Source organism: Gadus macrocephalus, chromosome 22 (genome assembly GCF_031168955.1).
Source record: "Gadus macrocephalus chromosome 22, ASM3116895v1".
Lineage (NCBI taxonomy): Eukaryota > Metazoa > Chordata > Actinopteri > Gadiformes > Gadidae > Gadus > Gadus macrocephalus.
In genome coordinates this window covers 4,238,681-4,261,979 of record NC_082403.1, presented here as the reverse complement: position 1 = coordinate 4,261,979, position 23,299 = coordinate 4,238,681, and the positions used below count along the sequence as shown (strand labels likewise).

The window sequence follows — 23,299 nt, the reverse complement described above, 5'->3', positions numbered from 1 at the left end:
TAGTATTATGGGATATGTTAAGAACGTAGCGGAGATGATGGGAGTGCAACCTCTAATTCCGTGTGTTGTTGTTTGTGGGGGGGGGTTTTAGGGTGAGTGGGTGGTGTTTGTGCATTCCAAACATTCCTATCTCCGTCTGACGCAGCAAGGAATCTCTCAAAGTCTTCCTACTTCTAAAGGAAAGCAGGAGGAGTTATTCCAGGAACGAGAGAGCAGGAAGGAAAATGGAGAAAAGGGGGGGGGGGGGAAACTAGACTGCGGGCAGCACAATGTTAAGACGTTAAGACTGTTGTTGTGGATTTTAGGTGAAAGAGAAAGAGAGATTTGGAAAAGCCATTTCCTCTCTTGCCCGGGTATCGACCTGTGGGACACTTCTGAGCAGAATGGGTTTAGACGGAAACAAAACAAATGACCTCAGCCTCCCAGCTAACATCACACCGCACCCCTACACTACCCAACTTTCCAGAGTTTATGAAACGTTTGTTATCAGATGAAGGATGGTAACATTTCAGGTAAAGCGTTAAATGTGGCCACGTTTGGATTAGTTCAAGTTTTCGGTTAGACATGGTTACATTCACTCGGGAAGTTAGCGGTAATTAAGTTAAGGTATGGTTCGCCGTGGTTGTTGTATGGTATCGGTGAGATATGGTCGAAGCGGATTGGTCGGAAACCCTGACACAAACAAGCAGCGTATCAAGTACAATATGTACATATCGGAAAAATAAAACCTGGAATGTCGATGATGTGAGATGTTAGACGTTTTTGTGGCGACCTCAACATGTTCTAGCCAGTATTATTCCTTTAAAAAAGGTCAGGGTGAGGTTCTGGAGGGGAATGGAACACATTGTGGGTCCAACCGCCAGGGAAAGTCTGTTTAGTGACAGAGATGTCCGTGTGGTTCCTCAATGGGCTGTTAAAGTGTGTTTCGACAGCCTCCTGGAGAACCTTCAGTAGCTCTGGGCTTCAGAGCTCCAGTCTGCCTTCACCCTGCGGTCTGGAGGGGAAGCTCACACGAATAGGGCCCCTGAACGCACGGCGAGCGGAGGGAGATTGCAGGGCTTTGCTTTGCTGTCGAAGTCCTGTGAGTCTTGTGCAACAGCACTGGCACTAGCTGGCTTGATGACTTGAGGACTAGAGGAGAGAGGGGAGGGATAGAGGATGTAATGAGAGGATGAGGGAAACATGCGAGGGGTCACGAAGATAGGGGTGAGCGAGGGGTGAATCTGTCAAGACCGCTTCGTTCTTTAAAGAAAAACACCAGTTGTCTTTTTATACACAGAGGAACTAACGACGTCTCTCTCTCTCTCTCTCCCCCCCTCTCCCTCTCCCTCTCTCTCTCTCTCCCCCCCTCTCCCTCTCCCTCTCCCTCTCTCTCTCTCTCTCTCCCTCCCTGACAGGTGGTGACCCCTACCAGGGTGGGACAGTCCTACACCTACAGCCCGGGTCAGCACAACCAGCAGGACCTCTACGACGTGCCCCCCTGCAGAGCGGCTCAAGGGGTATGTAGACGTGGTGGGGGATCCTGAAGTTCCAACACAAACACACTTAGTGGGGCCCCCCCTTCTTGCTCAGCTGGCACAGGAGGACGGGTCGTTAGCTCAGGGTTCGGCTTGGAGTCACCCTGGGTTTACCTTTGTGGCTAAGAATATAGCCACAAAGTGGCCTGGAGTCTGGGTTAGTGTTGGGAACATCGGTGGCAGGTACTGAAGCACTGCAGTAAATACAATAACGGTATAAAATAATTAGTCGCAATGCAAAGGGGTCGTCTTGTTCTTGGGTTTATAAAGTACTATAAAGTACTCGGTACTGTGTATACTTTTAGGCGATGTGGTGTTCCTGTTTGTGTTTTCTGGGAGTTGTATCCGATGTAATTACAGACCCCCTATTCTGAGTAGATTTGACATAAACACAAAAAGGGCTATTTTTACGTTTTTTTATTTTTCCATCTGTTTCTTGACTTGTTTATTTTCTGGTCAGGGTCGCGGGGGGTGGCTGGCACCCATCCCAGATACAGGCTTGGATTTCAGTCTAGTAAAACTGACTCACTCACTGCGAGTCAGGGTTCAACACTTTTACAACTGCCCGCAATTTGGTGTACGAACCCCAAAAACAGTTGGCCAACTGCTCTAAAGTGACACGTTTTGTTCCGTTTCTTTTCTCAAAAGGTGTACGATATTCCGCCGGCCAAAACGTCAGGATCGTTGCTGTACAGCGGGAAGCACGCCAGCGCGCGCCCCGAAGGAGTCTACGACGTTCCTCCGTCTCAACCCGATCTTCGGAACCAGGGAATCTACGACATACCCCCCTCTTCACAAGCGGTAAGCAGAACATCCATCAATATCCGTCCAAAAATATCTCAGACCTCCACCACTTGAAAGACGTGCAGGCCAAGCCAAGCATACAGAGGTTTGGTTCGGTCCTGTTGAATTTAGGAAGTGGCCTCCGTCCACGTCCAGAGATTTGTCCCGTCCGCAGTCCGCCGTTTGCTGTTTTCTCCTTTTAATTGGCCTTCACAAATAAATATATAAGAAATATATTTCTCGACGTTCTTGCGGTGACCCCCAAATGAAAGCCTTCTCTTCCAGTTGTGTTCAACCAAAACTCCCTTGCTTCATGGTTTCTCTGCCTGAGAACTTTCCAACGGGGGTTAAAAAAGAAAGCCCAGGCCCATAAATGGTGGCTTTTTCGAGAGCTTCTAAGGTTTCCCCCGGTCTCCAGATCCCGCCAGGCTTAGGGCCCCGTCGGTTTGTTTGTAATAACCTGAAATATGCTGGAACCTGTTATTTGCGTCGCTCCTAATTACAGTGATGGCATGGTCGTCTCGCAGTAATGGGTGGATTTCTGAGGCCCCGGTGGAAATCGCTTTAGGAGACTGTCGTCTCATGCCTCCTCCCCCCCTCTCCGGTGGGGCCGTGGGCCCGCGTGCGTCACAACAGATCCATCGTGAGTTGTGGCCCGGATGGCGTTTGCCCCAGAGGCCCTGGGCTCTACATGCTGACTGCTGCTGGGTTCAGAGGATGGAGTAATTGGGGGCAGGGTTTTATGCTATTTTCAAGGGTTTTGCAAAAACGGTAGTGCTGTGCGGTCCAGAGAGGCTTTCACTTCCTCAATTTACCACAGGGCTGGCCAACGGCATCCGGTTGGAAACGCTGCTGTGCCCAATTGCAATATGCAATATAGAAAAGCGCTTTATAAAGGCAGTCCATTTACCATTTACCATTCTGGGTGTCTAATGCGAGTGCTCTTCCTTTGCCCCACACAGGTGTACTCCGTACCCCCGTGCCGGGCCGCCCCCGCGCTGCAGGAGGGCACCTACGACTTCCCCCAGCCGCTCAAACAACCCCAGGAGGGCATCTACGACGTGCCCCCGCCGGCCCTCACCAAGCCCCCCGTCAGCCCCGAGTCCCCCTACGACTTCCCCCCGAACTCTGAGCTCCCCGGGGCCCGCCTCCACTACCCGGCGGCCAACGGCAACGAGGGGATCTACGACGTCCTGCCCCCGACGCACCACTCCGACGCCGCTCGTTGCCACGGCGACCTCTACGACATCCCCCGGGGCATGCAGACGCTCCCCGCTCACCGGACGCCCCCCGTCGCCGCGGCCGCCCCCGTCGCCATCCCCGCCTTCCCCCCCGCCGGCGAGCGCTGCGACAGAGGGCGGGGCGTGTACGACATGCTGCCCGCGCAGGACTCGCCGCGGGCCGCGGTCGCCGACGTGACGGACGGCGTCAACCGGCTGTCCTTCTCCAGCACGGGAAGCACGCGCAGCAGCATGAGCACCTCCTCGTCCTCCACGGGCTCCGGCGCAGAGGGCCGCCTGGCGCTGGAGCTGGACGCCGCCGTCCAGAGGCTGTTCCGGCTGCAGCAGGCGGTGGAGGCCTCGGTGGGGGCGGTGCAGACGCTGGCCGCCTCCCCCCACTGGAGGACCTTCCCCTTCATGGAGCGCCACGCCAACGACGTGCGCACCGTGCTGGACCGCGTGCGGGCCACGCTGGGCGACTTCCTGGTGTTCGGGCGCGGCGCGGCGGCCAACGCCACGGCCCTGTCGGACCCCAGCCTCCACAGCAAGCTGAGGAGGCAGCTGGGCCGGCTGGAGGACTCCCAGCAGATCCTGCTGCAGACCTACCAGGCCCTGGAGGCCTGCGGCTGGGCGGTCAGCACCCTGGCCTCGCCGCCCTCCTCCAGGCAGCACCACCACCACCACCACCACGCCAAGAGCGACGAGCTGGACCGCTTCGTGATGGTGTCGCGCACCGTGCCGGACGACGTCAAGCAGCTGGCCTCCAGCGTCAACGGCAGCGCCGAGCTGCTTTTCAGACGCAGCATGGGGGACGGATCCTTGTCCCGGGGGGGCACGCCGGAGGAGAGCCTCAGCCACCCGCTGCCCTACCCATCCCCGGACAACGACAACTATGGCTGCCAGGTGAAGGCCTTCCCCATGCCCTCGGGCCAGGAGAAGGACAACATGAACAATAGTGAGAAGTGCGTCAAGAGCTGGATGGAGGACTACGACTACGTGCATCTGCAGGTGAGGGCGCCGGAGTAGAAGTGTGACCGCATCGTCTGTGTTATTGTCTGTATCCGGTATTCTTTCTTCTGTGGTTTATCTTGTATGTTGATGATGGTTCCGTTGAGTCGGACTATTAGTTACAAACGTTGACATTGCTTCAGTCCATTTGATAAGTCTGATACTTTAAAGTTGTATGGCCACCTACATATCGATTCGTCAACTTGTAGCATCATCAAGTTGGGATGAGAACGACAGTTTGAAGGCCAAGTTCAAGCCGATTCTTACCGAAAGCACTTCACTGTTCCCAGGGAAAAGAAGACTTTGAACGGCAACAGAAGGAGCTTCTGGACAAGGAGAACATCATCAAGCAGAGCAAAGTGCAGCTGGGTCAGGAACAGGTGAGTCCTCTCCCCTCGCTCGCCGCAGATCCCACATGAAAGACCAGGAAGGAAGTTAGTTCATAAACAACTTTCTGTCCTTCAACTACCCGTATGACACAGATGGCATTTATTTAGGTCTCCTATCTTTGATCAGACAAACACAGCTGCTGACATTTGCAGTCGTGGATGGAGGGAGCAGCACTGAGAGCCCCCGAGAGTAGTCCAATCAGGAAGATCTGAGCTGTTTCGCTATGGGTGACTTCTGCGCCATCAGCATAACGTACAGATGGTTCTCTCCTCGCCTCTTAACACAGCCTCCCAGCAACAAGAGATTAACCTTCAATTCCGAGGGGCTCATCCAACACAATAACCTCCCTATCCACCCTAGTGGCTAGTCCTCTGGCAAAGGTCAGAATTCAAATGCTGTGTTCTATTTTCAGCGAACGCTCTAGATCAGTTAAAAGATTTACATTAACATTCACGGGCATTCAGCAGACGCTTTTATCCAAAGCAAGTTACAATAAGTACGTCTGTCAGAAGAACGAGAAAACAAAATATCGCTGTTGGCACAGTGAGGATGTTCATAGAACCAAGTGCGAAGCGCTTACAAAGATGCCAGTTGAAAAGGTGCCAGTGGAAGATTCCGACTCCATTCACTCAACGATTGTATTTTTGGGTTCTCCCTCCTCCCAGATCAACCAGTTCAAGAAGCTGGAACAGGAAGTGGCCAAGCCGGTGGAGAACGACATCACCCAGTGGGTGTCCCACCAACACTCCTCCCTCCTCTCGGACTCCTCCCCCTCCCCGTCACTCCCGCTGACGACGACGGGCGGCGGCGGCGGCGGCGGCGGCGGCGGCGCACGCGTCTGCGCCCACGACCGCCAGCTGCTGGTGTTCTACGCCCAGCAGTGCGAGCAGCACTTTGTCACGCTCCTCAACGCCGTCGACGCCTTCTTCGCCTGCGTGGGCGCGGGCCAGCCGCCGCGCATCTTCGTGGCGCACGGCAAGTTCGTCATCCTCAGTGCGCACAAACTGGTGTTCATCGGCGACACGCTGTCGCGGCAGGCCAGCGCGCCGGACGTGGCGAACCGCGTGATGAACGCCAGCAACGTGCTGTGCGACCTGCTCAAGACGGTGGTGGGCTCTACCAAGATGGCCGCCCTGAACTACCCGAGCACGGGTGCCGTGCAGGAGATGGTGGACCGCGTGACGGAGCTCTCGCACCACGCGCAGCAGTTTAAGGAACAGTTGCTGCAAATGGCCGCTTTGTGATCGTCTGACATTTTGGTTTTTTTTCCGCCGCCAGAGTTTTGCCGGGTTTGGGTCGAGTACGTTTTTCCGCCCAAAGACGATCCGCAGCGCGTGAACATTTATCTATGATGAAATATATATATATTGCTTTTCATTAATCTTAAAAAAAGGATGTTTTTGGATGTTGTAAATAGCCACCCTATTTTATGTTCTGTATATATATGTGCTCTATTTTTGTGTAGATTGTTTTATATGAGTATGGTATGAATATATATATATATATATATACAGAAACAGTATTGGTTTCTCCGTAGGATAACTTAGACATATTTTCGTAACATTCCTGTTGTATATTATGAAGCACCTTATCAACTTGTCCTGTTTGATTTCACACGGAGGAATGTTGTCCAGTCCACCCTACTGCTGGAGGCCACCATAGATCTCCATGGAAACTGTTTGATGGGGGCCTCAAATGTTCTTGTTCAGGGCTGGGGGGATGGGGGGGGGGGGGGGGGGGGTGCTCTACACAGACCAAGTAAAGGATTGTTTAAGTCTACAACTGTGTCGCCTGATTTTCCTTTCAGTTTACGTTTTTATTCGATAACTTTCATAGCGTGATTCTTATTAGATCATACAAGTGTTAGAAGGGGAAATTGTGAATGAAAGAAATTACTCACATACACTTCATGCTAGGTCAACGATTTTTAAGACCATGTAGGAAGGGGACATCTAGTAAAGTTAGAGGGACGCTGAGATAACTTAAAGAATAACGTGTTGTAATAAAATGCATAGTTTTTCAAATAAAAAAACATTGGCTACTAATTGAAAAAAAGCAATAGCTCTATATTTGAATAGACAATAGAGTTAAGTTACATTTAGAAACCAGACGTATATCACAATTTAAAGTACAGTTGTAACTTAAGGTCTTCCGCAATGGAAATGAAAGTTATTTGAAACAAAAAATCTGATTCCTGCCTAACTATTCCTGGTCAAAACCAGATGAGAGAAAAGGCCTACTTGGCCTGCTTGAAAGTAGATTGATTACGAACATCATCCTTCAAGAAAATACCGGTTTTCATCTGGTTTGGTGTGAAATTGTTTGGAGTTCTTTGAGTGCTTGTGGGATAATCAATTCTGGATGAGGATGGATTGGGCTTGGTATCGGTGGATAAAGCAGGATATAGTGGCCTGAAAGTGAAAGCCCCCATTTTGACCTTTTATTGTTCTCAGACTCACTTGTAAAGCCCTAAAATAGTCTACTAATTTATTAATGGAAATGTAAGGACTCAAGTAATGTCTTGCAAAAATGAAAAGAGGAATTGAGGTTTGGGCGTAGGCTACTACCCTTTCCATTTGAGTCACACACAAAAACATCCATTGTGTTTCCCCTCTGTGTTCCTGCTCGTCTCTGCCATCTTCCCACTCATTCATTATAACTCGAGTGAAATATAGTCTCTCCCGGTCCCTGTGGACCGACTATAGATAGACAGTACAGGGTGTTCACAACGAAGAAATACCCTTCATCACCCCCCAATGAAACCCCCCTCTCCCTTCCCTCCTCCTCTCCGACGAGCTACCAATAGGAAAAAATGTTCCGAGTGAATCTCCTCTGAGCACACGGAGGGTCTGGCACTTACAAGCGACCTCGCGGTTTTTATTGCCCTCTGCATTCCACCACCGAGCCGTCTCCCGGGAGATGACAGAGAAGACAATCCGCCGCGGAGTGACGTCGGACGGTTTGGCTCCTCTAGGTTAGTCCCTGGCGGGGGCCTCCCGACGACGAAGAGAAGGAGACGAAGACGAAGGTAACTCACGTCTTCTTGGACCAAACCGCGGGGCCCCAAACCGACGACAGGGAGCGTTGGCCAACGAAACGCAGATTTATATTCGAAGGTTGATAATGAAATGTAAGAACCCCGGTGGTCACAAGCAAAAAAAAATAATCAAGAAGACGTTTATATTACTTGGCTTCCGTGATTCTGCTCCACACTCCTGGGGGGAATTATTAGCCAACGTATGATGGAGTCGTCTTCTATTCTGGGCTTGGTGGTAGCCATGGTGAAGTAACCCAGATTAGAATAGCATATAACTCTCAATCAAACAGACAAAACACAGTCTGTGCCTGTGGCAAACATCTTGTAAATCATTTTCCTCCTCGACACCACCCCCCACCTTCCAGCCCCACCACCACGCAGGGCCAGACCCCTCTCCGTGGTCTGCTGCTGTAGCTACAGACAGCCACCGCTAACCTTTCTGCTATATGCTCCAGAGAGCAGTTGTCACCGGGCCGTACAATGGCCCAGTGTCCTCTGAACCTGTGAGGAGGTGCTGGGGAGGCATATAAGCAGCAGCAGCAGCAGCAGCAGCAGCAGGTGAGAATCTGCTCACTCGGGGGATCCACCCCAGCTGCTCACCTTTCTGCCGAGATGGGTAAAACCAGCACACGGAAGGGGTCATGGATGGGAGGCATCCCTGGATGGGGGTGCTGCTTTACAGGGGCCCCTTAGGGGCCCCTGACGTCAGAGAAAATGGGGCCCTTTCTAGGGAGAAAAGGAGCCAAACCCTAGTAGCACAAACCCCTACAAAATGACGTTGTTTGGTGTACGCTGGACATGTTCTTGTCTAAACTGAGCTACTGTATTTAAATAACGATTATAAGTGTATGTTTCATGTCCTATGGGACTTGGTTCATCGGTTGACTGTCGGGAAGTGATGGCAGGTTTAATTTGGTGCGTGTGTGTCACTTGTTGGGTGGGTGCTTGGATGATTGACTGATTTCAGTGGAAGCTTAGTCCTATACTGCCTTAACCCCCCAAGGCGGAGGAGTCACGAGTGACTTCAGTGCAGCCTCGGTGCTACAAATATTCAGATTACATTTCTAGTTCACCACACCATCATTTCCTGTTCAGTATTTGCGTCCAGAAATTATAGCATCTGTTCTGAGAAGGGCTTCCTTTTTATTTTCAATCGGGCCTCATGTGTCAAGACGATATTGCGGTTGTTATAAAACGCTGAGAATATTGAGCAACCACTAGCAGATCTACCATTTGAATCCTCACACAGACCTTAAACACAGCGGCTCAACTTGTTTTTCACAGTCTGCTTAACCTGGATAAACGTTAATCTGGAATATGCACATGCGTGTAAAAAGAGTCGACATTACGTGTTCATATTTTGTCGTCACTTGTTATATTTATAAAGTGCAGTTACAGGTGATATGATGATGCGCCATTGAGATTGATGGCTGCAAATAGTTATTCAATAACAAAGTATTTGAACTACACAATCCTGCGAATTTCACCATAAGAACAAAACGGAACAACGATGTTTTAGTTTCTTGATCAACATTTCATTGAGAAGGAAAAACGGCTACGGAGGTACAGGACTTATTTATAATGGTGCAATATTGCCCCCATGTGGTCAAAAACTAGAAGTAGGCCAATGCTGCTGCCACACACACACACACACACACACACACACACACACAAACTACTTTTTTTGATAGCCTTAAGAGCTTCACAGCCCAAAATGTTAAGCAATTAAATGTCAGAATACTGCTCAGTAAGGGGGGTGTTTGATCTGCGTGTGAGAAAGAGGAAACACATGAAAGCTACAGGATGTGCATCATCCTCAGAGATCACATCAGCTGAACTGTATAAAACTAAAGAGCCAACAGCTGTGGCGTTTGCTCTCGGTTTTGCAACGTTGCGGTCGTTCCAAATACGGTAAAAAAAAAAAAAAAAGATCTTCATCAAGTGGAATGAAAACTTTATTTTGTTCCTCCCCACCCCTCTCCTGGCAATCTGGACATCATCCACCACTCTGTCCGACCAGACAAACGCATAAAAACATTCGTAAAAACGTTCCCTTCCACCACAGCCATTTTACACAAAGTGTCCTGGTTCATATAAAAACAAAAAAAACAAACATGGGTTAGATCAAACATCAGTGACAGAGTCCAGGGCTTTCAGTTTATCGAGTTGTCCCTTTAGTGAAGCAGCCACAACAGAGTTACAGTTAAACAGTCAACCGTTATCAGGGCCTATCCGTGTAAGCAGGCGTCGCAACTGAAAAAGTACTACATGTTTAAGAGTAAAGTGTACACGCACACCCACGAAGTGTCATGATCAGAAGGTCATCTAAAAGGTCAGTTATGTCTTGTGCAGTACGAACACGTTCGCTCTGTGATGACGGCCAGCAGCAGTCTCGCTGCCGAGACAGACGGTTTGCGTTAAGTAGTGGCAGTGGAGCCCCCTCACTAAGCCCACGCGACTGTGCATGCCTACAACAACACACATGTACACCTAACACACACGCATACACGTATACACACACACACACACACACACACACACACACAGACACACAGACACACAGACAGGTGAAAGGGGACGTGAAGCATATTGAATGGCTTATCCTCTCAAACCGAGGAAGCATTTCCCGGTTCGTGCAAAGTTTCAAGAATGGGCGGGGCTTCGTGTTGACCAATCAGGTAGTGCAGACTATATGTATATCAGAGTATAGAGTGGATGGGCACGCCGGCCCCCTGTGTAACGACCGACCTACAGTGGTCAGCCACGGGTGCGGAGGGGGGGGGGGGGGTGCGGGAGGGGGGGGGGGGGAGAGAGGAGCTGTCCAATTAGAGGCCGGCTTGGCGGGGAGGAAGGACGCCGGTTGGCTGTCCCGGGGTCTAGGAGGCGGGTTCTGTCGGTGTGACTCTTTGGCGGGCGCTCCTGGGCCGAGAGCGAGTGGGGGCGGCGGCCGAACGCTCTGCGGGGGGTCCAGCCGGCTGGGTCTCGGCCTGGGGGGTGCCGGCTTCACCCAGCAGCTCGCGGAGGAACTTGAACTTGGAGAGGAAGAGCTGCCACACCACGTACCAGCCTGGGGGGAGCGAGGAGGGAGGAGGAAGGCCAACAACACTGGATGAACATAACTTATATAACTGGCATACCAAGATGTCAACAATAATAAAAACGCATAGATGTAAATGTCCGGTTTCGTTTTCAGAGTAGTACTGATTAAATGTCTACACTGTACTTGAAGATAGCCATCGGCTGTAAAATTTAGAGGAATGACATAAAACAAAACTTATTGACACAGGGTGCAAGGTTCAAATCAGCAACATTTGAACGGCCACGTTCAGACTACTTTCTAGGCCCTCCCTCTCCTTTAAACAGCGTAAAAATAGAAGCAGTCAGGCAAAGGCCTTCTGAACACCGCATGACAGTAATCAGACATAAAGAATACGAGCGCTACGTTATATCGTGGAGTTTAAAATTCTCAACATCACAGCCTCCTCAGTGTATCAGCCCACCTTAACATTTTAGCAGTCCAGGCCACTGTTAAGCTCAACTAAACGAGTCAGTGAGGCGTGTAGACATCATTGTTGTTCTCATAAAAATGGACATAAAAACACACTTACCAAAGAGCATGAAGAGCAGCACGCAGACCAGTGTGGCCACAATGACCAGCACTGTGAGCCCCACACTCTGCCACATCTCAGCGCCCATCGAACATGCGGAGAAGCACCGACCAAAACGGGTGTTTCCTCTGGATCACGGAGGAGAGGCAAGCTATGGTGTGGTCGTTCACCGAGAGCCGGTCGCAGCGTACAGCATGGTTAAGAATAGGAGCTAGCTCGCTTAGCTTGGGATCTGCTGACGGCGATGGAGGAACAGCGAACGCATCGCAGTCAGCACACTGTAGCTAAGGCTATCTAGAGAGGACCAAACCACGGGGAATAACCTAAAGTCAATGGGTTTTATCGAAACACCGAAGACCCAAACTAGCTAGATGGTAGAGAACCCCAGTCCTACATATCGTGCGCTACATGTTTGAGGTATGTGAACGTCTGGCCCCGGCTACAAACAACAACAAAAGTAGGACAACACGCTCACGTCAGAGGGTGGCGCCACGACTGCGCCTGCGTGAACTCGCTGCTCGGCGCTTCTGGGTAGTGTAGTCAGGGAGAAATGGGCTTAGCGTAGTCCGTCATTTCTTTCTCGATCTGTCCACAAGATGGTGCAAGTCACCCAGCAGGTGTCCGACATTAACTTAACTTGTATTATTATTATTGTGTATTTTGTGTTTTTTATTGCATACATTTGTATCCAACTAGCTATTCACTGCTAGTTGTAGAAATACCTGTGTGACCTTGTTTGTGACATACAACTTGAACATATTGAATAAACAGCGAGTTTGCGCGACTGTGTGAAACTTAAAAACCAAACGTCTTCTGTTTCTGCACGTCTCTGGACGGAATAACGCCAACATGAAGTGTGCTCGATAATGCAAAACCTCCGTGTTGAGCGACTGAACTGGTAGGAAACAAATTAGTACGCAATCTCTTACCTTTTAAACGATTCATCGTTTGGAAGCGTTTTGTCGGTGAACTTCCTCCTTGAGACGCGACCGAGGACAGCGCATGTCTGTGGTTGGCTTAATAGTTGTGCGACCAGGCCTCAGGTACAGAATTACTAGTTTGGGATATTTTGGATGGGATACTGTAGTTATTTGGTGAATTAACTTAACTATATCATCATCCCATTTACTTTCTGTCAAGGTACCATCAAGCAAATACTGATATCCTAATGAGCCTTTACTTGTCAAGGGGGTTCAGTTTGAGAAAGGTGATCCCAGATTGTAGCCGATCTGATATGCTTATCTTGATGGTGGCTGGAGTTCATCGGTAAAAAAATGAATGTGTGAATAAAGCAGGATGAGCTGATGAGGGAATCTGAATGATTGTGTGTGTGTGTGTGTGTGTGTGTGTGTGTGTGTGTGTGTGTGTGTGTGTGTGTGTGTGTGTGTGTGTGTGTGTGTGTGTGTGTGTGTGTGTGTGTGTGTGTGTCCGTTGTAGGAACTTGTATATTTTAATTTAAGGGAGGAGAGTACTGCAACCCTGCAGGAAACATAAAGCTGATCAAACTAAACGTTTAGCTGTGGTTAACGTTCAGATGTTGTTTTTCTCGTGTCCTACCCTAGTTTGCTCTGCGTGTGTTCAAGGTACCACTCAGGTTAAAGCGACTTCAAATGTGTGCTTGTGAACATCTCTACAGTCACTCGTTCAAGAACATCTCACATGAGCCAGCAAAACTCTACTCTGCATGGTTTGGTAACTCCGTCTGGACCAAGATTATTCTTGGCTGCTCACTTGGCGAGGCATGGGGAATTATTCCCCATAAATGTTTAAAGGGAGCTGATAAGCAGAGCGTCACCGGGGGAAGTCCCATCCCTGTCTTCCTCACCCACATCTAATTGAATATTGTTCAGCTTCAACAGGATTGTTCCTGCATGAGTCAGACCCATTCAGAGTTATTCTGGCCACTACTGCATCGCTTGGCTAAGGAACTTGCTATCTTTCTCTTTCCTTCTTTTACGTTTTAGTGAAAACTGACAAACTTAAATGAAAAATAGAAAATATAATTTAAAAAACATTTATTGAGTATGTTATAAAAACAAAAACAATGTATAAGCCTGCAGTAGTAAGGAAGGCCCGGTCACATGCTGACAGGACCAAACCAGAATGTAGGAACCCAAGAAGAGGTGTTTGTCACAACTGGAATAAAAGAAGAGTCATAGGAGTAGACATTATTTAAAGGTGTGTGTGTGTGTGGGGGGGGGGGGGGGGGGATTGTGTGATTGTGTGTACAGACACGCCTTTTGTGGGAACAGGGAAGGGTGAGAATGTGCAGGTGTGTGGACACTGTGTCCTGTCTTCCAGGGGTTCACAGAGTTCAGCCACGATGCGTACAACAAACTAAATAAGCTAAAAACGTACCAAGTTGAAACTGGAGGCTACCACACTTAACATTACAAATAATCCAAGGACAAGGGCCCTTACATACACAGTGAACACAAACGGCTTCAATGTCCCAACGGGCATTGGAGAATAGCCATACAAATAAAGAGGACTCAACTTGACTAGCTAATCCATCAAACGCAAAACATTTAAAATGTGTCAAAGGGTAAGGCAACCCTTTCAAACGTTCCTCGATTGGGCAACATGCCTACAAATGTCAGAATACTTCCTCCTTCCTCCTGAACCCCAAGGAGTTCCTAAACCCACTTGGCACTCGGCCCCCAATTAAAGATACAATTTGCATCAACAGTCGACTCATATGGCCCTCGATCCCCGGGGGACAACCTGTAATCTAATATAGTTAACAACATAAATTCGTTCCAAGTGGAACCGGTGTGCAGTGCTAATACATAACACATTTCGCCACGATACAGTGACGACAAACGACAGCTTTGTAACCGAGGCTCGTACGGCCTGTGGCTCCCATGAGGACCAGGGACCCCCCGAGTCCTGAGACCCCTATCTCCTGGCCCGCTCCTGGCCCTGCAGCATGATGATCTCGGCCGCCAGCACCTGGGCATCCAGCACGTGGGGGTACATCTCCATGGCCTGGTCCACCAGCCGGCTGTTGAAGATGGCCAGGAGCTTCTTCCTCACCGTCTCCCTCCCGCCACCGGGCGGGCTGGGCGGCGCCGGGGGCTGGTGGTAGCCCCAGGGGGCGGGCCTCTCTCCAGGCAAGGTGTACGGACCCGTCGGCGAGTACGGATCCGACCAATAGTGCGCCTCCGCGGGCTGGAAGGCCATTCGGTTCTGGAGGTCCGTGGGGTGGCTGTGCGCGTGCATGCTCCTCGGATACGGGGTCCCACCGTATCCGAGGTAACGGGGAGGGCCGTAGGCCATCGGGTCTGGGGTGTGGGCACCGGCGGGCGGCCCCATGCTGTGATTCTGAAAAGGATGGTGGTGGTGGTGGGGGTGGGGGTGGTGGTGGGGAGTGGAGGTGCTGGCGGGGTTCGCCTGGGATGGGGGCGGGTGCGAGCAGCAGCTGCATGGCCGCATGTTCGCCGGGTAGTACTGGGGTTCTTGGCCAAGCACCGGGTGGCTAAGCCCGTAGCCCTCCCCGTAGCGCCAGCCCCCGTGTTCCCAGAAAACGTCGGTGGACTGGTTCTCTATGGAGCCCAGTCCGGAGTCCAGCTGTACCTGGGATCCAGTGGACCTCAGGGGCTCCCTGTCACTAGGAGGCGGCGGGCACGCCTTCTCCTTCCTGGCGGGCTGTCTTCTGCCGCTCGGGGCACCTCCGTTGACCACAACGTTTTCACTCACGGGGCCTTTCCTGGAGGCGCTGCTGGGCCGGTGGTGCAGGGAGAGCTTCTGAGCCATCTCCTCCTCCAGGGAGAGGCACTGGGACGACCCAGAGGCCAGAGAGCCCCCAGAGGAGAGGGACCCGGGTCTGTGGGGGGACGACGGGGACTTGACCCTCTCCCGCAGTTCATCGGCCAGGGCCAGGTTGGACTGGGGGCCTCTGTCTGGATGGAGGAACTTACACTTGATCCCATAGGTGCACTTCCTCCCTGAATGAAGACAAACGCACGTGACGGTTTAACACCGGAACACCAACACAAACCCCCCCCCCCGTTTCCTCGCCTCTCCACGGGGATAGCCAGCCAGGGGGTGAGCGTTGTGGGGCACTGCTCACCCCCTGGCGGCCGTGCTTCACCCAGGTGTCTGCTAATCACCAGTAATGGGCTCTTGAGTGAGGCCTTTGAGTGGCTTGAAAAGCACCACATTAACGAAAATAGTACACGGTGTACTCACAAGAGAATAGCAGTTGTCTGAGAACGACCAAGTGTCCTCAACGCAACCAAAGTGTTAACGGGTGTAGACCTCGTCACCATAAATGTTGTGCGGTATGCTAGTCCGCCAAGAGGAAACCCTTTTTACGTCGTGTGACCATGTCCTCACCATACGGGCAGGGGTGTTTCTTGGCCATCTTTGGAACCTTCCGGAGAAAGTTGTCCAGGGTGGGGCCGTGGCGACCCAGGGGGTCATCTGGAACGATGAACCTGACGGGAGGAATCCAACCCGCACGTCAAGCTAAGTCGGGGTACGACTGACGTACTCCGTCGTCATGTCGTCATGCTTTCATTCTGGGGGGGTCTGAGGGGGGAGCAGTACTCACTTGTCGTTGACGAAGAAGTACATGAGCAGACCCTGCTCGATGAAGCGCTTCCACTCGGGGTTCTCTCCCTGGAGGTCGCGGTACGTGTCGTTGGACACGATGATGCCCGTCGACTGGTGCGCCAGCTTGACGATGAAGCGGTCGTCGTAGCACACCACGCGCTTCCCCGCCACGCGGCGGGACGGCGTGAACACCACGATCCTCTTCTTCTCCAGGTCGCGCAGGATGTGCTGGTCTACGCGGATTTCCAAAGAGGGGTTCACATGACGGATTTTATTATTAATGTTTACAGTGAATTCAGATTCGTGTCCTTAAGCAGCAGGTTGGAGGGTGAGGGCAATGTGCTCAGAGAAAACCACAGGTCGGCATTAGGGGAATCGAACCCAGTAACTTTGCGCAAGGAGTTGAACACCCTAGCTACACTATTCTGCACTTTGAACAGTTAAAGTTTATGCTTGAACATTGATACGTTAATTAACTCACAAATTGTGAGCGTTCTCACCGCTGAGAAGCAGTTTCAGTTTTTGCCAAAGGGCATAACCGCCATGGGAATTATTAAAAACATTTATATTTTTACGATTTGGTAGCATGCCAAAAGATTGTCGCGATTGCTCTATGATTAGCTCCCCAGGCATTGGTTCTTAGACAGGTGGCGAGCGGAGCTGGGCACCGCAACGTGGCACACCTGGACCTCATCAACCAATCACACGCCTTCTTAAGCCTGGCGGGGACTTCTCGTCGGCGCCAGATTATTCCGTCTCATTCGGTATTTTGGCTGACGTGTGGATAAGGCATAAGACGTGTGGATAAAAATAAGATTGATTCATGGGTAATTTCCTGTTTGTGCTTCCCTGACAGACAATTTCCTCCGTGAAAACCCAGTTAATTTCCTTTACTTTAGATGTAGAGTTGAGATAATGTTTTATCTGATTACAACGACCCACACACTAAAATGAATATGCATACGTGCATTAGTGAGGCAGGTCCAATATGACTGAAGGATGTTGGACACCAAAACACACTTCAATAATGTAGCATTTAACGTTACATTAACAATGTAATGTTTGTGAGGTTTTATTTGCAATTACTTTGAAAATTCCTATGATTCTCTTTACTTTCTGCTAAATGTTCTGTGCTTTTCTCTGTGACACCAATATTTCCCATCTGGAATTAATGAAGTACCTTCCAGTATGAGCTGGCGGCCATATTGGATCCAAAGTATGGCTGCTAGCTGAAGTAGGCCTATTGGAGGCTCTTTACTGGCTCACCTGAGATAGGGACATCTGGGCGCGATGGCTCCTTCCTCCACGACGGCACGAAGACGATGATGTCCGAGTGGCCTCGTTCCAGGAAGAAGTTGACAGCCAACTGAATCCCCAGACAGGAAAACACTTCCTTGTTCCCGTGGCTGAAAGCGTGACGGGGAAGATTGGAGGAAGCAAAATTGCATTGAATTAATGAAGGGGAAATTTTGGTCCAAATTATTCACACTCCTTTGCAGCCATCCCTTTTGTTTAGTAATGGCTGTGGCGGGTTTTCCCAGAAGAAAGGTTCTGTGTTCGATTCCTACCTGTAGGCTTAGAAGCCTATCCCATACGTGAGGAGTATCTTGGTGACTTGTATCTTAATCCACTATAAACACTTTGGATAAAAGGTCGTTTCATAAATGACTCAAGGGTAAAACCTGTTCCCTTGTAGGTTGGATAAGCCCATGTTTTTATTAAATATAATTGAAATAATTTGTTTGTCTTCCCTGGTGATGTTACATAGTGCAAGTTCAAGTTGAGCAGAATGACCCCTACTTATTAACAAAGTGCACAAAAGGCTTGGAGTAAGTGTAGGAATATATCCCAGAGCATGTTTGACACCATAACAACTTTATTTTTATGACTTTACTGTTCATAAAGACATAATAAACATGACTTTACTGTTCATAAAGCTATTATAAAGACACGACTCTACTGTAGCGGTTTACCCTCCACAGACCAAAGCCTTCCTCCATCTCCTGTCCCGACCGGGACACACACAGTTCAAAGACGCAGGTCGTAAATTGCATGGGAAGAACAACGCGCCCGATTCTCTCAGGGCTTTGCTGCGGTTCAATGCTGGATCAAACCCTAGTCGACCGCGCCAAGAGGCGGAGCTATTTGCACGGGCTTGGTGGCATCGACTCGTGAGAGCTGACAACGTGATACAATGCGGTCAGGCCTGTTCCCGTGCCTCAGTGCAGACAGGGCTGCTGCCCGCGAGAACACACGGCGCTGACGCGGAAGAGGACACGGAGGGAGGAACACGGATTTGCATGCAGAGATTTGCATACCGGCGAGAGCGGAGGGGTTGGGCGGGCCCGCGGACGGACCTGTCCCTGCGCGCCGAGACGAAGAGGAGGCGGAGGACGGCTGCGGGCGGGGGATGAGTGAGTGACAGAGTGATTGAGTGAGTGACTAGGTGACAGAGTGTGTGTTAATGCGTGTGTTAGTTGGACTGAGCCGAGGAGGATGAGGTCTGGGGGGGGAAGCGGGTGTGTGACAGCGTGACAGAGAGTTTTTGTGTGAGTGTTTGACTGTACGAATAGTAGAGAGGGGGGATCTTGTGTGAGATGTAAACGTTTGCCTAAACGACGAGACAGATACTAAACTGACAATATTGTATATATATATACTGTATATTATCAACCTTTCTTTTTATTCCCACAGATTACATCTCAGACAACAAGGTGTTTGCTTTCAACGACACTTAACGTATGAAAGAGAGGACGACTTGCCATGCGTGCTCGGTTTAAACATTAAAACCCTTCATGCATCAGTTCATTTTAGTTAATGGTGTGGTGGTGGCATTGTAGTGCTTGCGTCATGGGCCTGGTATTTGAGTCATACATACAGCATACATACAGTTATTATGCAAAGCGTGTATTCAGACGTCAGGGTGTAGAATCTCAACAGATGGTGGACAATAGGAGACTGAACCCAGAACCGTACGGCTTATGGCTGTTCTCAATTAATATCAGGACTCGTTGATATAAAGGAAACTAAATGAGAGATAAAGAATAGTGATATTACCTTAAAGGGGCAGTGTGTACAATTTAGTGGCATATGCACTTTGTAAAATTGGAATTAAATGGGTTTTTTTTTAATACAAGTACATTTTGGCGTATTATTGTGTTATCCCATGAAAAAAGGAATCGTGTTCTCGCTTCCTTGGAATGAGCCCTCAATATTTACGTGCTCTTCCATAGGGGCTGGCGGGCTGCCAAAGCCCAGAACTTTTTGAATTCAATCAAAAAAAAAGCACTTTAAGCGAAGAGTTCTTTAGGGTAGGAGGGTGTGTTATGCCCATGCCTACGGCCAATTTTTCTATAATCCTATAATTATTATAAATGGGTGTGTGTTCTTAATCATCCATATTTTGAAGATGTACTTTTTTTTAGTTTGGATCCATGTGTGAGGAATTTAAAGTAGGCGATCACTCTTAACAAGAGTAACAGTTGCGATACAACTGCACATCATGCTATCGAAAGCCACCTATCGTGCAAGTAAACATTGGCTTGTAGCGCCAACTGCAATTGAGATGAATGATCAATACATAGGCCTAGCAGATAGCGGTAATTAATGATCGCTGAATGTAGTTTACAATTGTGGACACTGTAAGAGGTCTGTGCGCAAGGGCGTAAGTTTGGTCTGAGCTTTGGTGGGGACACTACCCAGACACCACCACCCCCACCCCCCCCACACACCCACCCCACACGCACACGCACACGCACACACTAAATGCAATAACGTATGATGCACGCCTGACTTTAACTTTGTTCGATGCATTATCTGCTGATGCATATGCAGTAAAACATTTAGTATAGCACCATTCCAATTGTACACATCTGCTTGTTAAGCAAAGACAAAGATTCCGTTCTCCTATTAAATTATAAAACAGATCAGTCGCAAAAGACGTGTTTACACTGCCAGGGGGGGGGGGGGGGGGGGCATGGAAGCTATTGAAAGAAATATGATACTGCCTGCTTATTAATATTCATATAAAATAGAGAAAGCACTAAAATACCATATAAAGTGGTGTGTCCTATTCTCAGGGTTTAGTTCTACAATTGGATACTGGAGTCACTGGGTCACATGGCATGGAAGCTATTGAAAGAAATATGATCCTTCCTTCTTATTAATATTCATATAAAATAGAGAAAGCACTAAAATACAATACAAAGTGGTGTGTCCTATTCTTATGGTTTAGTTCTACAATTGGATACTGGTTTGGAGTCACTGGGTCACATGGCATGGAAGCTATTGAAAGAAATATGATAATTCCTGCATATTAATATTCATATAAAATAGAGGAAGCAGTATAAGTATTTTGCATTGATATATTTACGTGAAGTAATTTATTGACGGTCCCTAAATCAGTTTCCAGCGATTCACTGCGAGGCTCTGCGAGGTGTGCTAACCGTTCTCCTGCAGCTATTGCCGGGCAAATCTCCGTGAAGTCGCGGCTGGAACTGGACTGAATATCCGTCGAATATCCAACCTAAAACTAACTTCACCGCGGTCATTTCGCTATTTTCCTCAAATTCATGCGCTGAGAATAGTCACTGTTTGTGCGTGCGTGAGTGTGTCCGTTATCTGGATTATATAGGATGTAGCAAGCATGTGATAACCAGTGATAACCAGATAAGACAGGGAAAACCACGAACAGCTGACCATCATGGGAGAGAAGGTGATGCAGGCCGCATTAAACGAAGACGGGGAGAGATGATGCGATATACGAGAAAGACGCAGAGGATCTCTCCTCACAAGAAATCTACGCCCTTGCGTCGAGGAACGTGTCATTTGGTTCAGTTGGTTGTGATCTCTAACTTCACCGCCTGTTTCTACTACTTTTTGAAAAGAAGGCTGGTGAATTTACAAGTGATAGATATAATTATGATTATAGGCCTACTCTATATTTCTCCCATGTACCTCAAGGAATTAGCATGAGGGGAATCAAGTTGAAGCAAAGCACAAAACAGAAAAGGATATTAGTTTATTAACCTCATGGCCACGTTGCTTCCGTCGATAACGATGGGCCTCAGCGTTTCGGCGAGGCTCTCTCCCCCCTCCTCCTGGAACTCGGGGCCCTCTGGATCCCTGCTGCTGCCCCTACGGGTCCCCGGCTCAGACACGCAGCTGCTGCTGCTGGGGCTGGAGGTCCTGGTCAGCACCGTCTCTTCTTCGTGCGCCTCGGGGCTCGCCCCCGTCCGCACCAGCTCCCCCAGAACCCGGTCCGTGTCCGCGCCGAACTTGTTCATGACGGCGCGCACCTGGGCCGCGGAGTAGCCCAGCTTGCGGAAGAAGTCGATCTGGTTTTCTCCGTTGACGAGGAGGGAGTTGGCCGGGGAGCAGGCGGGTGAGCCGCGTTGCATGCGGTCACTGATTGGAGGAGTTCCCGGGGTACGATACCCGGGGTTTCGGAGCTTGAGGTCCATTCAGGTGGACCGGAGGACCCGGGGTTGTTCAGCACATGCCTGCCTTGCTCCTGTCCTTCGGGAAGTGTTATCCACACACTGGTGCTGCTGTAGGGTGGCGGCGATTGATCATGTTGGTTTGTCTGGGACCGTCCCGTCAATGTGTCACACCTGTCAGCAAATGGACTTCAATAAAGAAAATACATCATAAAACCTATCAGACTCAAAAATACTGATGAAATAAACCACATTCACACCTTTAACACTAACTAATATGATGTATAGAGACAGTAAAACATGGGATGCGTCGGTTGGTTTTGAAGCCTATTCGTCTACTTATTCACACGCAGGGTCTTAAATATGGAAATTAAGACTAAAGGTAAACAGACAATTCCTTCCAGTATTAAGAGGTAATGTTAGAAACTTACCGTAATATTTATAACCATCCAACAATAGGCTACACGGCGTCGCCTTTGTTGTGCGTCCTTTTCGACTCACACACACGCACACAAGGGTCTGAAAGTCTCCCAACGCCGACGCGGTTTTTTGATCTGATAAAGAGCACGTCGGCGATGATTTCATGATCTCAGAGGAGTGTGTGAGAGCGACAGGAGTAAATTGGGGTAGAAGGAACACCGGAGCAAAAGAGGTTGGGCCGTTACGCATGTGTCAGGAACGCCTTTTAAGAAAACAACGCTGGAAGATATTATTATATACCTTTTCAGGGGGTATTGACACACTCACGTGAACTCTCACTCACAAACACACACACACGGACACACACACACACACACAAAAACACACACAAATCAATAGTGTTGTTGATGGCATTATACCCAATAAGATACACAAAGAGACACTGTATCTAGGGATATTGAGTAGGATAGCGCAGTGCTTGAACGTTGAGAACAGAAAGGTCTCTTCATTCTACCTGCTGTAGGCCTCCCCGAGCAAGATGCCCCCTAACCCCTACCTGCTCCTTAATGTCAAGGGTCTGAAGTCTGAAGATCAGAATCCAGTCACTTTGGGTAAAATCCTTAAAAGACCCTTTACGAAGTCAGTCAAACTGAAACCGACCGAGGGGGCAGTCCTCAAACGAACCAGGAGATTTACAACCCATACTTAAAGTTTTAACCTGGGGAATGTGGCACGGCCGGTGGGGATGTTGGAGATGGGGTTTGTTCCATTGCGATACAGAGATGTCACATTATAATTAGAGATCTCTTACATAAGGCGTTCAGGTTCAGGTGAGGCCACTTATCACCTGGAGCGGAATATGTTGACCCCCGACAGATCCCGGCATTCCACGGAGAACCAGACGTGCTGATCGTCCGTGGACAGAACCGTTCTACATCAGTAGCCTACTAGTCCTATTGTAGGAGATATCATAGTTACTAACAGGGTTTTCTGAGAATCCCTAAAATGTAATTGTAAGGTTGTTAAGTGTTTGTTAATCATTCAGTTTCAGGTCAAAGCGTAAATGTACATTAAGGGTTGGAGAGTAGATTTACGCAAATGTATTTTTTTTATTCAGCCGAAGACGAAGTGTCACAGAGGAATGCCAAAAGGTTTCCTGTTCTTTCCTTGACGAAGACATGTTGGTCTGAGGTCACAGCACACAAAGGTCGGAGGTCACAAGCTTCTATTGACCCCACAATAGTTTGCACCAATTCCAAACATACGGTTAGACAACATTTCATACCTCGCATAACAGTAGAGGTCAACTACACCTTAAAGA

The 23,299-nt window shown here is 49.3% G+C and overlaps 3 protein-coding genes across 4 annotated transcripts; 1 reads left to right on the top strand and 2 right to left on the bottom strand.

Moving 5' to 3' along the window:
• The first annotated feature begins 1,182 nt into the window (after positions 1-1,182).
• nedd9 (neural precursor cell expressed, developmentally down-regulated 9) lies at positions 1,183-6,700 on the top strand. Its single transcript, XM_060044075.1, has 6 exons — positions 1,183-1,206; positions 1,398-1,499; positions 2,166-2,318; positions 3,263-4,528; positions 4,819-4,908; positions 5,584-6,700. Exons 1-6 carry the CDS (start codon positions 1,183-1,185, stop codon positions 6,160-6,162), a joined length of 2,214 nt encoding a protein of 737 aa, XP_059900058.1. The 3' UTR covers positions 6,163-6,700.
• A 3,192-nt stretch (positions 6,701-9,892) lies between these two features.
• On the bottom strand, positions 9,893-12,066 carry smim13 (small integral membrane protein 13). The gene is made up of 2 exons (XM_060042699.1): positions 11,564-12,066; positions 9,893-11,022 (listed from the first exon to the last, which is right to left on the bottom strand). Exons 1-2 carry the CDS (start codon positions 11,649-11,651, stop codon positions 10,832-10,834), a joined length of 279 nt encoding a protein of 92 aa, XP_059898682.1. The 5' UTR covers positions 11,652-12,066; the 3' UTR covers positions 9,893-10,831.
• A 1,458-nt stretch (positions 12,067-13,524) lies between these two features.
• On the bottom strand, positions 13,525-22,372 carry zc3h12ab (zinc finger CCCH-type containing 12Ab). 2 transcript variants are annotated; one of them, XM_060042697.1, is made up of 6 exons: positions 21,990-22,372; positions 21,149-21,747; positions 17,387-17,526; positions 16,119-16,353; positions 15,902-16,002; positions 13,525-15,510 (listed from the first exon to the last, which is right to left on the bottom strand). In XM_060042697.1, the coding sequence occupies exons 2-6, from the start codon at positions 21,580-21,582 to the stop codon at positions 14,462-14,464; spliced, it is 1,959 nt and encodes a 652-aa protein (XP_059898680.1). In that variant the 5' UTR covers positions 21,583-21,747; positions 21,990-22,372; the 3' UTR covers positions 13,525-14,461. The 2 variants fall into 2 exon arrangements, with proteins under 2 accessions (XP_059898680.1, XP_059898679.1); XM_060042696.1 differs by having other exon boundaries at positions 13,526-15,510; positions 21,149-21,732.
• Between the last annotated feature and the right edge of the window lie 927 nt (positions 22,373-23,299).

What these genes read in the sequence shown, in the direction of transcription:
- smim13 (XM_060042699.1), bottom strand. Translation starts at nt 11,651, where the DNA reads ATGGGCGCTGAGATGTGGCAGAGTGTGGGGCTCACAGTGCTGGTCATT. An exon ending in GCTGCTCTTCATGCTCTTTG is followed by an intron (nt 11,023 to 11,563) that starts GTAAGTGTGTTT and finishes CGCTCCCCCCAG; the next exon opens with GCTGGTACGTGGTGTGGCAG.
- zc3h12ab (XM_060042697.1), bottom strand. Translation starts at nt 21,582, where the DNA reads ATGGACCTCAAGCTCCGAAACCCCGGGTATCGTACCCCGGGAACTCCT. An exon ending in TACTTCTTCGTCAACGACAA is followed by an intron (nt 16,003 to 16,118) that starts GTGAGTACTGCT and finishes TCCTCCCGTCAG; the next exon opens with GTTCATCGTTCCAGATGACC. An exon ending in GAAACACCCCTGCCCGTATG is followed by an intron (nt 15,511 to 15,901) that starts GTGAGGACATGG and finishes GTCTTCATTCAG; the next exon opens with GGAGGAAGTGCACCTATGGG.
- nedd9 (XM_060044075.1), top strand. Translation starts at nt 1,183, where the DNA reads ATGCGAGGGGTCACGAAGATAGGG. An exon ending in GAGGGGTCACGAAGATAGGG is followed by an intron (nt 1,207 to 1,397) that starts GTGAGCGAGGGG and finishes CCTCCCTGACAG; the next exon opens with GTGGTGACCCCTACCAGGGT. An exon ending in ACGACTACGTGCATCTGCAG is followed by an intron (nt 4,529 to 4,818) that starts GTGAGGGCGCCG and finishes CACTGTTCCCAG; the next exon opens with GGAAAAGAAGACTTTGAACG.